This window comes from Bos javanicus, chromosome 22, assembly GCF_032452875.1.
Source record: "Bos javanicus breed banteng chromosome 22, ARS-OSU_banteng_1.0, whole genome shotgun sequence".
NCBI classification, from domain to species: domain Eukaryota; kingdom Metazoa; phylum Chordata; class Mammalia; order Artiodactyla; family Bovidae; genus Bos; species Bos javanicus.
This window is the reverse complement of record NC_083889.1, coordinates 15,472,102-15,488,259: the sequence shown is the minus strand read 5'-3', so window position 1 is coordinate 15,488,259 and position 16,158 is coordinate 15,472,102. Positions and strand designations below refer to the sequence as shown.

Below are 16,158 nucleotides of genomic sequence, written 5' to 3'. Positions count from 1 at the left end.
CCCTCACCCCGTCACTGCACCATGTAGAGCGCTGCTTGGCCCCACTGGGGTAACTGTGTGAGCAGCAGGCCTCTGGGTCCTGTGGAGGAGTGGTGATGTTGCTCAGGTGATAGGTCAGAGTCACCAGTGTCCAGGCCTCCCACTTCAATGCAGGTGCCTTTTTCCGGTTATTAAAGATCACTTGCCTCTCACAAGAATCCCTTAGAAGAAATGGAGTAGCCATCATAGTCAACAAGAGTCCAAAATGCAGAACTTGGATGCAGTCTCAAAAACGACAGAATGGTCTCTGTTCGTTTCCAAGGCAAACCATTCAATATCACAGTAATCCAAGTCTGTGCCCTGACTAGTAATGCTGAAGAAGCTGAAGTTGAATGGTTCTATGTAGACCCACAAGACCTTTTAGAACTAACACCCAAAAAAGATGTCCTTTTTATGATAGGGGACTGGAATGCAAAAGTAGGAAGTCAAGAAACTGGAGTATCAGACAAATTTGGCCTTGGAGTACAGAATGAAGCAGGGCAAAGCCTCGTAGAGTTTTGACAAGAGACTGCATGGGTCATAGCAAACACCGCCTTCCAACAACACAAGAGAAGACTCTACACATGGACATCATCAGGTGGTCAATACCAAAATCAGATTGATTATATTCTTTGTAGCCAAAGATGGAGAAGCTCTATACAGTCAGCAAAGATAAGACCAGGAGCTGACTGTGGCTCAGATCATGAACTGCTTATTGCCAAATTCAGACTTAAATTGAAGAAAGTGGGGAAAACCACTAGACTATTCAGGTATGACCTAAATCAAATCCCTTATGATTATACAGTGGAAGTGAGAAATAGATGTAAGGGACTAGATCTGATAGATAGAGTGCCTGATGAGCTATGGACTGAGGTTCGTGACATTGTACAGGAGACAGGGATCAAGACCATCTCCAAGAAAAAGAAATGCAAAAAAGCAAGATAGCTGTCTGGGGAGGCCTTACAAATTGCTGTGAAAAGAAGAGAAGCAAAAAACAAAGGAGAAAAGGAAAAATATACCCATTTGAATGCAGAGTTCCAAAGAATAGCAAGGAGAGATAAGAAAGCCTTCCTCAGCGATCAATGCAAAGAAATAGAGGAAAACAGTAGAATGGGAAAGACTAGAGATCTCTTCAAGAAAATTAGAGATACCAAGGGAGCATTTCATTGAAGATGGGCTCAATAAAGGACAGAAATGGTAGGGACCTAACAGAAGCAGAAGATATTAAGAAGCAGTGGCAAGAATACACAGAAGAACTATACAAAAAAGATCTTCATGACCCAGATAATCACGATGGTGTGATCACTCATCTAGAGCTAGACATCCTGGAATGTGAAGTCAAGTGGGCCTTAGGAAGCATCACTATGAACAAAGCTAGTGGAGGTGATGGAATTCCAGTTGAGCTATTTCAAATCCTAAAAGATGATGCTGTGAAAGTGCTGCACTCAATATGTTAGCAAATTTGGAAAACTCAGTAGTGGCCACAGGACTGGAAAAGGTCAGTTTTCATTTCAATCCCAAAGAAAGGCAATGCCAAAGAATACTCAAATTACAGCACAGTTGCACTCATCTCACACGCTAGTAAAGTAATGCTCAAAATTCTTCAAGTCAGGCTTCAACAATATGTGAACCATGAACTTCCAGATGTTCAAGCTCATTTTTAGAAAAAGCAGAGGAACCACAGATCAAATTGCCAACATCTGCTTGATCATTGAAAAAGCAAGAGTGTTCCAGAAAAACATCTATTTCTGCTTTATTGACTATGCCAAAACCTTTGACTGTGTGGATCACAACAAACTGTGGAAAATTCTTCAAGAGATGGGAATACCAGACCACGTGACCTGCCTCCTGAGAAATGTGTATGCAGGTCAAGTCTGATGTTAAAAAATTCAATTAACATCTGTGGGGGAGGACCTTTAGCACCCGAAGACTCAATGTGGTTAAATAGGGAGAATTCTTTTGAGTCAAGTCTTCTAGAGGCAGGCCAGATAATGCTTTCCTTTCGGATTAGACTTTGAAAGATCTGCAGCCACATTCTCCTCCCTCTGGTATGGGAATGCATGCTATTCTTATTTTTTGAAGCTGCTACAGAACTGGGGAGCAGAAGGTGAGACTCAAAATTGAGCTGTTATTCTTGACTAAATGTTTCCATAATTGATACAAGCCTTTGTTTAATTTCCAGAATACTAACAAAGTGAATTTTGACACATTTTATAGTTAGTTTCTGTTTGCTTTTATGGAGAGGAAAACTTCTGGATGTTCTTACTTTGCCATTTTTTGCTGGCGTCACCACCGTCAAGTTATTAATGGAATTTCAGGGGCAGAGATTCGTGGTACCCATGATGTGAAGGGACCATCATGTAAGATTTCTAATAGTGATACGGGATCATTTCTTTTTACTTGGTCAGGAGCAAATTGCTTTAGCTTTGCTGTAATTTACCTTAGGAAAAAAATGTAATATTTCAGTGATTTGATGTGATATGAGCAGCAAAATCATTTTTTATTCTTTATTTCAGGGACTTGAAGATAAAAATGGTCTTTGAATTTAAATTCTGTTGTTGAGAAGAAGGAATTGGGAGAAACTCTTGAGATTTTTATGATTATTGTTGTTAGAGGTTCCTGCCTTGAAAGACTGCTTTCAAAAGACTGCTAAAGACTGCTCTTATTAAGTGATATTAAAACAATGCCTGTTTTCTTCTTGTTTATATTTTCAGGGCACCTTTGATGATTACTTGGAGTTATTCCTGCAGTTTGGTTATGTGAGCCTTTTCTCCTGTGTTTACCCACTGGCAGCTGCCTTCGCTGTGCTAAATAATCTCACTGAAGTTAATTCAGATGCCTTAAAAATGTGCAGAGTCTTAAAACGTCCATTCTCAGAACCCTCAGCCAGTATTGGTGTATGGCAGGTAATTATTTGAAAAAAAAATTATTATATATTTTTTTAAATTAAAAAATGAAGCATTGTGATTTTAAATAAAAGCTCTATGGAGAGTTTTGGAAAAATACTATCCAGTAAGAGAATCTAATCCATGTTATGGAACTTTCTACTCAACAGTAGTAGAATATACTTTCTTTTCAAGTGTTTATAGAACTTGCAACAATATGTACCATCTCCTGGGGAATAAAACAACCTTAAAAATTTTTAAGAATTGAACTTATACACAGTGTGCTCTCTGGCCATGATGGAACCAAATTGAAAATCAGTAGCAGAAAGATGATAGGGAAATCACCAAACACTTACAAACTAAACAACACATTTGTAAATAATCATGGGTGAAAGAGAATGTGTGAAGTGTGAGAATTGTCTCTTCTTTCTTATTAGTCTTGTTAGAGGTGTGACAATTGTATTGATCTTTTCCAAGGAGCAACTCTTTGTTTCATTGATCTTCTCTGTTATTTTACTGCTTTCAATTTCATTGATTTGTACTCTTACCTTTATTGTTTCCTTCTTTCTGATTCTTTTGTGTTTATTTTGTTCTTTGTTTCTAGTTTCTTGAGCAGAAGCTCAGACTATTGATTTGAGATTTTCCCTCTTTTCTGGTACATGCCTTTAGTTCTACAGATTTCTTTGTTAGCACTGCTTTACTCATATCCCCAAAAGTTTGACATGCTGTGTTTTCATTTTCAGTCAGTTCTTTGTATCTTCTGGCTACATATCATCTTGAATGAAATAGAGCAGTTTCTCCAAAAGTACACTACCACAACTCACTCAACGTGAAATAGGTAGTTTGAGTATCCTCAGAATCACAAGGAAATTGAATATGCTATTAAAAATTCCCGAAAAAGAAATATCCTGGCCCAAATGGTTTTACTGGTAAATTCTAACATTTAAAGGGAAATTAACATCAATTTTACATAATTTGTCCCAGAAAACAGAGGAGGAAGGAATATTTTCTAATTCATTCTATGAATTTAGTATCAGTATGGTAGTAAATCAGGACTAGTATAAAAGAAGATAACAGACTAATATCTGTTGTGAATAAACATACAGAACAGCTTTCAGTTTCGTTTAGTCACTCAGTCACGTCCAACTCTTTGCAACCCCATGGAGTGCAGCACGCCAGGCTTCCCTGTCCATCACCAACTCCAGGAGCCTATTCAAACTCATGTCCATCGTGTCAGTGATGCCATCCAACCATCTCATCCTCTGTTGTCCCCTTCTCCTCCCACCTTCAATCTTTCCCAGCATCAGGGTGTTTTCTAGTGAGTCAGTTCTTCACATCAGGTGGCCAAAGTATTTGACTTTCAGCTTCAGCATCAGTCCTTCCAATGAATATTCAAGACTGATTTCCTTTAGGATAGACTGGTTGGATCTCCTTGCAGTCCAAGGGACTCTCAAGAGTCTTCTCCAACACCACAGTTCAAAAGCATCAATTCTTCTGCACTCAGCTTTCTTTATAGTCCAACTCTCACATCCATACATGACTACTGAAAAAACCATAGCTTTGACTAGAGGAACCTTTGTTGGCAAAGTAATGTCTCTGCTTTTTAATATGCTGTCTAGATTGATCATAACTTTTCTTCCAAGGAGACGCATTTTTAATTTCATGGCTGCAGTCACGATCTGCAGTGATTTTGGAGCCAAAAAATAAATAAATAAAGTTTCTCACTATTTCCATTGTTTCCCCATCTATTTGGCATGAAGTGATGGGACTGGTTGCCTTGATCTTAATTTTCTGAATTAAGTTTCTCACTCGCTTCTTTCACTTTCATCAAGAGGCTCTTTAGTTCTTCGCTTTGTACCATAAGGGTGGTGTCATCTGTGTATCTGAGGTTATTGATATTTCTCCCAGCAGTCTTTATTCCAGCTTGTGCGTCATCCAGCCCAGCATTTCTCATGATGTACTCTGCATATAAGTTAAATGAGCAGGGTGACAAATGCAGCCTTGATGTACTCCTTTCCCAATTTGGAACCAGTCTGTTGTTCCATGTTCAGTTCTAACTGTTGCTTCTTGACCTGCATACAGATTTCTCAGGAGGCAGGTAAGGTAGTCTAGTATTCCCATCTCTTTAAGAACAGCTTAATAATAGCTTAACTAATAAGAGTTAGCAGTATATGAGGAGAATTATATACCATGACAAGTGGAATTTTGTCCAGGGATGCAAGCTCTGGTTCAATATTCAAAATCAACCAGTGTAGTCTACCATAGTTATATTCCAAAGAAGAAAAAAAATCTCATGATTATATCAGTCAGTATATATAAAGCATTTGGCAACATCCAACACTCATTCATTTTTTAAACTCTCAGAAACATAGGAATAGAAGGATATTGCTTCAACTTGATAAGGAACATCTATTTCAAAAAGCTTAAAGCTAACAACCATACTTGTTAGTGAAAGATTGAATGCTTTCTAAGATTAGGAACAATGCAAGAATGTCCACTGTCCCTACTCTTATTGAATATTGTTCTAGAAATTCTAACTAGTCTCCTCAGGCCAATTATGTCTCCCAATTTACCCACCCACTGACCACACGTACATGAGGAAGCCCAGTCAAGGTCAGCTAGACCAAAAGTTGTCCACCTGCAGAATAATGAACTAAAGAAATGGTTGTTGTTTTTAAGTTACAGAGTTTGGGATGATTTGTTACACAGCAGTGTCTAATATAGGAGGACTCAATATCCTAAATGTATCAGTTCTCCTCTAATTTACAAATAAGTTAACCTAAAAATTAGCTGATAAATGTAGCACTGTCCCCATGGAAGTTCTTCTTTTAATTAGATAACTTACTGTCAAGTTCATAGGGCAAAAGAAATGAAGTAGAATAGCAGGAAAACTCTAAGGAAGGTCAGGGACACACCTTCCTACATATTAAAATGTGTTACATAAACTCACTTGTTAAAGTAGAGTGGTCCTGGTGCATTATTCAGACAGATCAATGGAACAAAATAGAAAGTCCAGAAATTCAGTATGTGATAGGTAAAATCTGTTAAATGGAGAAAATCATCAACTGTCTACTGATAGTATTGGGGTAATTAAATCTCCAAATGAGGGGATAAGGGAGTTTGCTCTTCAAAAGTTAAGAGGGAAAAAAAGGCAAGACAGACAAGGAGAGAAAATATTCACAACACATACATCTGCCAGAGAACTTGTGTTCAGATTACGTGAAGGACTCTTGCAACTCAGTAATAAGACAGTTAAATAAAGACATGGACAAGATTTGAAGAAATGCTTCACCAAAGAATATATACAAATAATCAATGAACTCAAGGAAAGATTTAGAATTAGCTACCGGGAAAATACGCAAGAAAACCACAGTGAGATTGCACTATATACCTGTTTTAAAATGAAGACTAATGGTGCCAAGTGTTGGCAATGATGTGTAGTACCTGGAACTCTCATACATTACCAATAAAAATGTAAATGGTTACTTTGAAAAACTAAATTGCAATTTGTAAAAAAAAAAAAAAATAGTTCAACATATACCTACCATACCCCAGCACCTCTGTTCTTAGAAATCCAGGGGAAAGAACATATCCCTGCAAAGACTGTACAGGAGTATCCATAGTAACTTTATTCAGAATAGTCCAAGACTGGAAACAACCCAGTTTACCAAACAACCCACTAGGTAAGTGGGTAAAAAAATCATGATATATTCATACAATGGAGCGCTGCTGCTGCTGCTAAGTCGCCTCAGTCGTGTCCGACTCTGTGCGACCCCATAGACGGCAGCCCACCAGGCTCCCCCATCCCTGGGATTCTCCAGGCAAGAATACTGGAGTGGGTTGTCATTTCCTTCTCCAGTGCATGAAAGTGAAAAGTGAAAGTGAAGTCGCTCAGTCCTACTCAGCAATAAAAAGAAGAATAAATTACTGATAACATATAATATGGATCAACCTCAAAGTCATGTTGAGTGAAAGAAGGAGACATAAAAGCATATATACTGTGTGAATCTTAACTATATAAAATTCTGGAAAAACTAATATATAGTGACAAAAAAACACATCAAAGTTTGCTTGGTGCCAGGTATGAAGAGAGGGGTGGATTGCAAAGCATTGTGAGGAATCTTTGGGGGAAAATGGAAATATCCTTTTGTGATAGTGGTTTCCCAGGTGAGTAATAAAGTGTATATCATAAATGAGTGCAATTTATTATATGTAAATTATAACTCATGATAAGTGATATTTAAAAATCAAAAAGTTTAGATAGAAGTGTATTAGAAATGCAGGAAGTCAGACACTGTCCTGTGCTGCCGATGGGAAGGCGAACTGATCAACCCTGGGAAGTTCAGCTTGGTACTATCAGAATAACGAATACAGTGGCACCTTTGACTCAACTATTCCACTTTCAGGAATTTATTCTACTTCCACACTTCTTAAAGGATGTGTTTGCAGGGTTTCTAATTGTAGCATTGTTTGTAATAATAACCAATAAGGAAATGATTAAATAAACCTTGGTACATTCATGTGATAAAATACTTAAGCAGTAGTGACTCAAGGCTTAAGTTGTGACTTAAGAATGATGATCTCTGTGTCCTGACACAAAATAACTTCCACAGCATCTTAAGTGACCAAAGCAAGGGACTTGACAATGTGTATTATGCTGAGAGGAGAATAAGAAAGTATTTGTGCAAGTTTGCTTATATTTGTTTGCAGACAAAGTGTGTGGAAAGTTATATAAGAAATTAATAATAGTGGTTATCTTGTGGAAAGAACAGAAACTGACAAGGGGAAGAAAGGGGACAAGGAGACTCTTCCCTGTACACTGGTAACATTTGATTTTTGATTGAATTTATAATTAAATAAATAGAAATTTAAAGCAATTTTAGGAGAAGGTAAAGTCCTGCATAGATTTGTTATAAAGAAAACTGTCAAAAATAATAAGATTACACAAAGGATTTTTTAAAATACAAGATGGTAGGTAATCTTCATGGGACAAGATTTCATTAAGTTGAGATTAGATAATCTTCATGGGACAAGATTTTATTAAGTTGAGCTTCAATCATGTTTTGCTTCTATATTTCTAGTGGTAATTGCATTTCTTAGAATTAGTAAGTTCTTAAGTAGTGATCACCAAGTGCTGTGCACACAAAAAAGAAAAAACAATGGTCACAACGTTTCCCCAGTCCACACTCAGTAATGTGCACTGGTCGTGGGACCCTGCATCACAGAGGTCTTGGTAGGTCTCAGTGGGGCCTGGTATCTGTGTTTTTCTAAAGTTCTACAGGTGATTTGGTAAATGCCACTAGAAAGGAATCATTGTAACTGGTGCCTTGGGTATGGCTGAACCAGATGTGATGTGTGGTCTGTTAAGTAGGACAGTTTCACAAAATGAATTCTATTTAAAGTCATCTTTATTTTTGAATATAAAACATTCCCTCTGATTGCACTACTTTCGTTTCCCTTTAGATATGCATAGAGTCAACTAACTTTAATAGTGTATTTTTCTTGGATGTGTTCCAAATTCAGGTCCCTGCCCACCTCCAGTTGGAAAGATAGAACATATTGTTTGGGATATTCAAGCCTAAAGTATCTGAAATACCTTCTATCAGTATGGCTTTTTTGACCTAAATAAAATCATGGCATTATAGAGAAAAAGTTTTACATATTCTTGGAATGTTTAGAACTAAGGAAAGACTTTGACTTTAAATAATATGAAAAAGGAGGATGAAATATGGACACAGTCATTGTGGTTTTTGGGCTTCCCAGGTGGCGCTGTGGTAAAGAGTCTGTCTGCCAATGCAAGAGGCATGGGTTTGATCCCTGGGCCAGGAAGATCCCCTGGAGAAGGAAATGGCAACCCTCTTCAGTATTCTTGCCAGGAAAATTTCCATAGGCAGAGGAACCTGGCGTGCTACAGTCCGTGGGGTCTCAAAGAGTCAGACATGACTGAGCACACATGCAATTGTGATTTTTCATTTCACACTTTTTTTTTTCTTTCAGTTGGCTTTTGAAACAATGAGTGTTATATCTGTGGTCACCAACTGTGCTCTGATCGGAATGTCACCACAAGTGAATGCACTCTTCCCAGAGTCAAAAACAGACCTCGTTTTGATCGTAGTAGCCGTGGAGGTAAGTGAACATTTAAGTCTATTTTAAATCGTCTGTATGTCAGATGCCCGTGTTCTTCTAAAGCAGTGATGTCCCTGCCTGTCAGTGATGGGGCAGTTCAGTGACTTGCATTAACTGGTTAGAAGGCAAAGCAGTTCAGGAAATGGAACACACGAGGATCCAGGCTGTGCGTTCTTGGTTGTTGCCTACGTACAAAACAGTCACCATGGTACAAACAGGACTGTTACTTTTCCAGCCATTGTGCTGGTGTGTCTAGTGCTGAGGAGATAAATCCTATTTGAAGTAGAATTCTGTGGACTTAATATTTTTTTTAGTCAGTTTTAGGGAATCTGTAACTTCTACTTTCTAAAGCAAATAAACCCTAAGAAATGCTTTTTGATCATGACTTGTTTAAAGTCTCACTTGCAGCAGGTATGGGATTCATCGTAAAACGCTCTACAACTCCAAGATGTAAAGAATAGGAAGACTCATAATATCACATACAAAGTATAAGTTGGCTGTCTGTGTATTTCTTTGACATTTAACTTGTTTATCATATTTCTGAATACAGATTACTGTACATCTTAAAAATGAAGCTCTAATCAATAACAAATGGAAGAATGTGCAGGAATTTTCTTTTTGTGATTATAGTTGTCAAGGATACTGTGATCTTTCATTTTTAGATATTAAAAAAAATAGTAGTAAAAGTTTGTCAAAGCAGAACTTAGTAGGGTCACAGAGTGGTGATTCAGGATTTAGGGCTAACCCTAAGAAATGAAATTATGAACTTGTACATTTCTGGTAGTAGAAGAAAGAGATTCCGCTTTGGTCTGTTTGCTCTTTTAGCTTGTTTGGCAGGAATCTATGTTAATGATAGAAGTTGTGTATAGGGTATGTGTTTTGGAGAAGGATTTTAGATAGCAGCAAGTAGGAAGAGAAACGACTGAGCGACTTCACTTTCACTTTTCACTTGCATCCATTGGAGAAGGAAATGGCAACCCACTCCAGTGTTCTTGCTTGGAGAATCCCAGGGACGGGGGAGCCTGGTGGGCTGCCATCTCTGGGGTTGCAGAGTCAGACACGACTGAGGCGACTTAGCAGCAACAGCAGGAAGAGAAAGAGAATATTTTGCAGATAAAAGTAAGCCTGTTTTGAATTTTGTTGGCTGAACAGGATTTTGGAGAGCTATTTGCAAGGTGACTTACCACCTGTGGCAGTGAAAGACCGAGACAGAGGTCCCTCAGACGGGATGGCCAGCCGACCAGGCTCACAGTGCATCTTCTTGATGTAAGACACGGCCCTTAACTCTGCAGATCTTGGAGGCTGTCTTTGTCAGCACATCCGGAGCTCATTAGTGGCTTTCAACTTTGGGGCTGGCTTTCATTTAAAAATCATGAGGCTCAAGGAACTGACCAGAATACCAGGTAGTTTATTTGCCATAAGGAGACTTTTCCAATGCTTATAACAGTCCGTGTTCAAGTAGAAGTGGAACTGGTTATTAGATGGTTTCTTAGTGAATTTAGTGGCAGAGAAAGAGGAGTGTAATAGTCTTAAGAGATTCAGAAAACCTAAAAATCATTCCTTCCTTCAAACAGAGCAGAGCTCTGTCTGAGCCGGGTCTTGGTGTCCCATCATCAGCTTCTAAGCAGTGATGGATGATTTCAACACTTCCCACTTCTTGATTTTGCCGTCACTTTTTCCTAGACTCCTGGCTGGCCCAGTCTTCCTATATATTCCCGTTCATTAGGCCAGTGTTTTCTTTTGTATCGGTGATCTCTTAATCAGATATCAGGAACTGATGTCTTAATCAGTTTTAGCAGGAACTTTGTTGTCCTGAGGTTCTAACCCTTATGCCTCCTCTTAGCATTTTAGTCTCTTCCTGTAGTATTCAAGCAACTATTTTACTGTCATTATCTAAATTGGTTCTTTAGAGTACAATAGAAATAAAAGCCTTGATTAAAAACTCTTCTGAGGAAAAACCTTAAGTTTTCTATAGGAAACATATTATTCTTTAATTGTGACTTTAATTTTTACTTTGTTACATTTTTAAGCCTTTTATTTTGAAATAATTATAATTCAAAGGAAGTTGGAAAGATAGTACAGAGGTCCTATGCACCCTTCACCCAGTTCGCCCCAATGGTTACAACTTAGGTAACTGTAACATGATTTCAAAACGGAGACCTTGACACTGGTATAGTGTGTGTGTGGTTGTCATTTTATCACATGTATTGATTCATTAAACCTCTACAGTCAAGATATGTGCATTTCCATCATCACAAAGGTCCCCCTCCTCCTGCCCCCTTATAGTCACACTGGTATTCTGGTCCCTCAGCTCACCTCTGTGAGCATCAGTGGTCATGAATCTCTTCTCCATCTCTATAATTTTCTCATTTTGAGAATGCTATGTTATATGAATGGCAACCTACAGTCTGTAAACTTTTCTTTGGTAACTTGTTATTAGTAAATTGTGTCTCCCCCAAAAGTCTGTTGAATTCCTGACCCCCAGCACCTCAGAATGTGACCTGATTTGGAAATGAAGTTGTTACAGCTCTAAGTAGTTCCAGTGAGGTCATACTGGAGTAGAGGAGACCCTTATCCAGTACGACCATTGTCCTGACAAGAAGAGAAGAGACACAGAAACCCAGGGGAGAGTGCCCTGTGACGAAGGAGACAGAGATGGAAGCGCTTTAGCTCCAGGCCACGGAACCCCGAGGACTGCCGTTAACCACCAGAACCCAGGCAGCACCAAGGGAGGAGTCACCCATCCAGGTTTCAGAGGGAGCAGGGCCCCTGAAGCCATGACTTCAGACTCCTAGTCTCCAGATTGTGAGACAATACATTTCTGTTGTTTAAACCACCTGGTTCCTGATACTTTGGAGTGGCAGGCCTGGAAAACTGTGTTGTAACCTTTCTGTTTGAAGAACTTCCTTTAACCAATGCTAGCAACAAATTCTCTTAGCTTTTCTTTATCTGATCACTGTTTTTCCCCCTCTTTGATTCCTGAAGGATAGTTTGATAAGGTATGGAATTCGTGGATTACAATTCTTTTCTTTCAGCACTTGAAAAATATTCTGGCACTTCCTTCTCCAAGGTTTAGGTGAGGAATCTGTTTTTATTCAGACCGATGGTAGGTACTGTTGCACTTTTCCTCTGGTTGCTTTTGAAGATTTTTCTTTAGTTTCCCCAAATTGAGTTAAATGGGTCTTGGTGTGGATTGATTTATTTGTTTGGGGTTTACTTCACTTCTTAGATCTTTAGGCTTATTCTTTCACCAAATTTGGGGAAATTTCAGGCCTTATTTCTTCAGATACTCTTTCTTCTTTCTTTTCTCCATTTGGGATTCTGATAATCTGAATTTTTTTTTTTTTTTCCTACAGATCGCTAAGGTTCTGTTCATCTTCTCTGTTTTCTCTCTGCTGTTCAGGTTGGGTGAATTCTATTCATATTCCTCAAGTTTATTGATTCTTTCCTCTGTCATTTCCACTATACTGTTGACCCCATCTACTGAGTTTTTAAAAGTTTCTGGGATTACATTTTTCAGTTCTAAAAGTTCCATTTAGTTCTGTGTTGTAATTATAACATCTGGGTTTTGTTTATTTTGCTGAGATTTTCTGTTTTTCCATTTGTTCCAAGAGGATTTGTACTTGATTGTTGAAACTTTTTTTTTTTACAATGACTTGTATTCACTCAGGCTGCTCTAACAAAATTCTGTAGACTGGCTGGCCTAAATAAGACATGTATTTCTCACAGTTCTGAAGTCTGGAAGTCCAAAATCAAGGTGCTGGCAGATTTTGTGCTTGTAAGGGCCTTCTTGGCTTGTTGAGAGCTGCCTTCTTACTTGCTGGTGTCTTTTTTTTTTTTTTTTTTAAGGTCACTAATCCCATCATGGGGTTTCACCTTCAGGACCTCATCTCAACCCTCCTCTGCACCACTGGCTTCATGAGAACCGAATGATGTCTGCTTTTCTATCTCAGAAAATAGGCTACTCCCTAGAGTAGTGACTAAAACACTATAGGGATGCAGTTCAGTGTTTAGATGACTGTTGAATTAACGGAGTTTTAAAAAGGAAACTGGGAATTTCAGTGTTTATTTAAAAAGGGAAGATGGATATTTTTGGATAAATTTATTTTCAGTATTAGTTATATATCTATATTTGTTAGTGTATAACATTTTCTGAGTCCTGCCTGTACAACACAAAAGGATGCCCAGTGCTCATCCTTTTCACTCCTTAGTTAAATAAATTACACTCAGTATTGAGTGTGGCTCCCCAGGTGGCACTAGTGGTAAAGAACCTGCCTACCAATGCAGGAGACGTAAGAGACCTGGGTTTGATTGGGAAGATCCCCTGGAGGAGGAGATGGCAACCCACTCCAGTATTCTTGCTTGGAAAATCCCATGGACAGAGGAACCTGGTGGGCTACAGTCCACAGGATCACAAAGAGTTGGACACGACTGAGCGGCTAACTCTACTCTATGTATATTTCACTGAATCTGGTGCTAAGAGAAGACAAAGCCATCTTTTTATTTTTGTCTTCAGGGATTCTGCTCCTTCTGTTTTGTCTTTTTTCGTTGAAGTATAGTTGATTTACAGTGTTGTGAAGAATTCTGCTGCTTCATGTAGTCAAGAAGAAATGGATATCTAAAACCACACTGTACACACCCACAGGTATCTTTAGTTTAGTACGTTTACCAGAGATGCAGCTGGGCAGGAGAAGGACATGCCAAGTAAATGGTCTGTGGAGCAGAAACCCATGAATTTCATTCAAAGACAGCAGACCCTTTCCTGGCTATATCTTTTTTCCTTTGGTAAGCTCTTGGGGCCTCTGTAGCCTGTTTTGAAAAGTCCTGGATGTGACTTCATTCTGATTTCCCAGAGCAGTTAGAAAAACACCTTCCTCCATGCTGGTGGAGACATCTGACTCAGAATTCTGACCCTATGTTAATCTACTCTGAGGATGTCAGTTAGGTGTTCCTGTTGACCGGAAGCATAGGAGAAAAAAGCACAGCCATGGGCTCATTAGAGTCAGTCACAACATAGAAGAAAGGCGTTTAAAATTAATCCACATAGGCCAAAATGCCAGCAGTGTTTTAGGCTGTTTTGTTTCTTCTACGTTTACACCTCTGAATAAGAAGTATTTCCTTTGGTTGCCAAGGCTAACGTCCTGTAAGAGAAGAATGATTGTTTTTGGTGTGTGCTTGTTTTGATGAGGATATAATTGTAATGTTATGAATATTTACTAATATGGAGATCATTACTAATGTGGCAATCACCCGGAATAAGTCAAAGGGCCAGGAGGTATGAGGAGGTTGTAATAGATAAATGTGTACTGCTCTTTCACTTTCTTTCTTTCTTTTTCTTTTATTGTAGTAAAGCATAAATAACATAAATTTACCATTTTAACCTCTTATAATTTTTTAGTTGTATTAATAAACACATTATGTGAAATTTACCTTCTTAACCGTTTTTAAGTGTATAGTTCTATGGCATGAAGTACCTTGATATTGTTAAGCAATCATCAGCACCGTCCATCTCTAGAATTTTTTCACCTTCCCCAGCTGAAGTGCTGTACCCATTAAATACCAACTCCACATTCTACCCGCCTCTAGACTGTAGTAACCTCTAGAAACCTGATGTAGGTGGAATCATACAATATTTATCCTCTGACTTATTCATCTTAGCATAATGTCTTCAAGGTTCATTTATGTTATGAATTTCATTTCTTTTTAAGATTGAAAATGCTATTCATATATGCCTATATATATCACATTTTATTTATCTCTTGACCCATCAATGGACAGACACACTGCTCGTCCACCTTTTGTCTGTTGTGAATAATGCTGCTACAAACATGGGCGTTCAGATATCTGTTTGAGTTCTGTGCTTTCACTTCTATGTATATAGCCAGAGAGTTGCTGCTGGATTACGTGGTAATTCTAGGTTTAATTTTTTGAGGAACCTCTTGTCATAACCTCTGCTATGCCATTTGTCGTAGCAGCTGCATCATTTATATTCCCACTAGCAATGCACAGGGTTCTAGTTTCTTCATATCCTTGACAACACTGATGTTTTCTGTTTTTTTGGATAAGTCATCCTAATGGTGTGAGGTAGTTGAGCATCTTTTCATGTGCTTCTTGGCCATTTGTGTATCTTTTTCAGGGAAATGTCTATTCAAATCCTGTGCCCATTTTTTAATTGTGTTGTTGGTTTTTCAGTTGTTATTGGAATCCTTTATGTATTCTAGATGTCAGTCTCCTATTGGATATATGATTTGCAAATACTTGTCCCATGCTGTGGGTTGCCTTTTCACTTGATTGATACTATCCTTTGATACACAGAAGTCCAACTTACCTATTTTTTTTCTTTTGCTTTTGGTGTCATATCTAGGAATTCATTACCAACTCTAATGTCATGATGCTTTTGCTCTATGTTGTCTTCTAGGAGTTTAATAGTTTTAGATACTAAGTCTAGATCTTTGATTTAATTTTTGTATAACTAAGTTTGTATATGAAAAGGGTCCAGATTCATTCTTTTGCATTTGAATATCTAGTTTTTCCACAATCATTTGTTGAAAAGACTGTCTTTTCCCCCAGTGAATGGTCTTGGCACCCTTGTCAAAAAACATTTGACCATATATGTGGGGGTTTATTTCTTTGCTCTTTATGCCATTGGTCTATATATCTGTCTTTTTTCTTTAAGCCAGTTTATTGTGGTATGATTGACATACAAAAAGCTGTACATATTTAATGTGTACAATTTGATGAGTTTGGAGACAAGTAATAGCTCTCTTTATGCCAGTACCCCACACTGCTTTGATCACTATAACTTTGTAGTTAAGTTGTGAAGTCAGAAAATATGAAACTGCTCAACTTTGTTCTTCTTTTTCAAGATTGTTTTGGCTGTTTGGGTGTGCATTTGCTTTAAAATGCTTTTAGTAACTATAGGTACTTAGTTTCTGATGTTTTAAAACTATTGCTCAAAAGCTGTGTTATATTGGCACAGATTGGTATTGAAATAAGTCCTCTTCTTCTGCCACAGTATTGTATTTGAAGGTTTATTTGTTTTTATTTTATTTACTTTCATATAATTGAGTGGACCTAACTTTGGTTTCTTTTTTTTTTTTCTTTAGTGGGTTTTTCATTTTTTTTTTTC

At 38.0% G+C, this 16,158-nt stretch overlaps 1 protein-coding gene across 5 annotated transcripts in view; it reads left to right on the top strand.

Moving 5' to 3' along the window:
* The window catches only part of ANO10 (anoctamin 10), a 214,115-nt gene that overhangs the window by 40,109 nt on the left and 157,848 nt on the right, over window positions 1–16,158 (top strand). For all 5 annotated transcript variants that reach the window (XM_061396157.1, XM_061396153.1, XM_061396156.1 and 2 more), the window contains exons 10-11: window positions 2,733–2,924; window positions 8,901–9,029. In XM_061396157.1, the coding sequence (XP_061252141.1) occupies window positions 2,733–2,924; window positions 8,901–9,029 (321 nt within the window). The remainder of the gene's footprint in view (window positions 1–2,732; window positions 2,925–8,900; window positions 9,030–16,158) is intronic.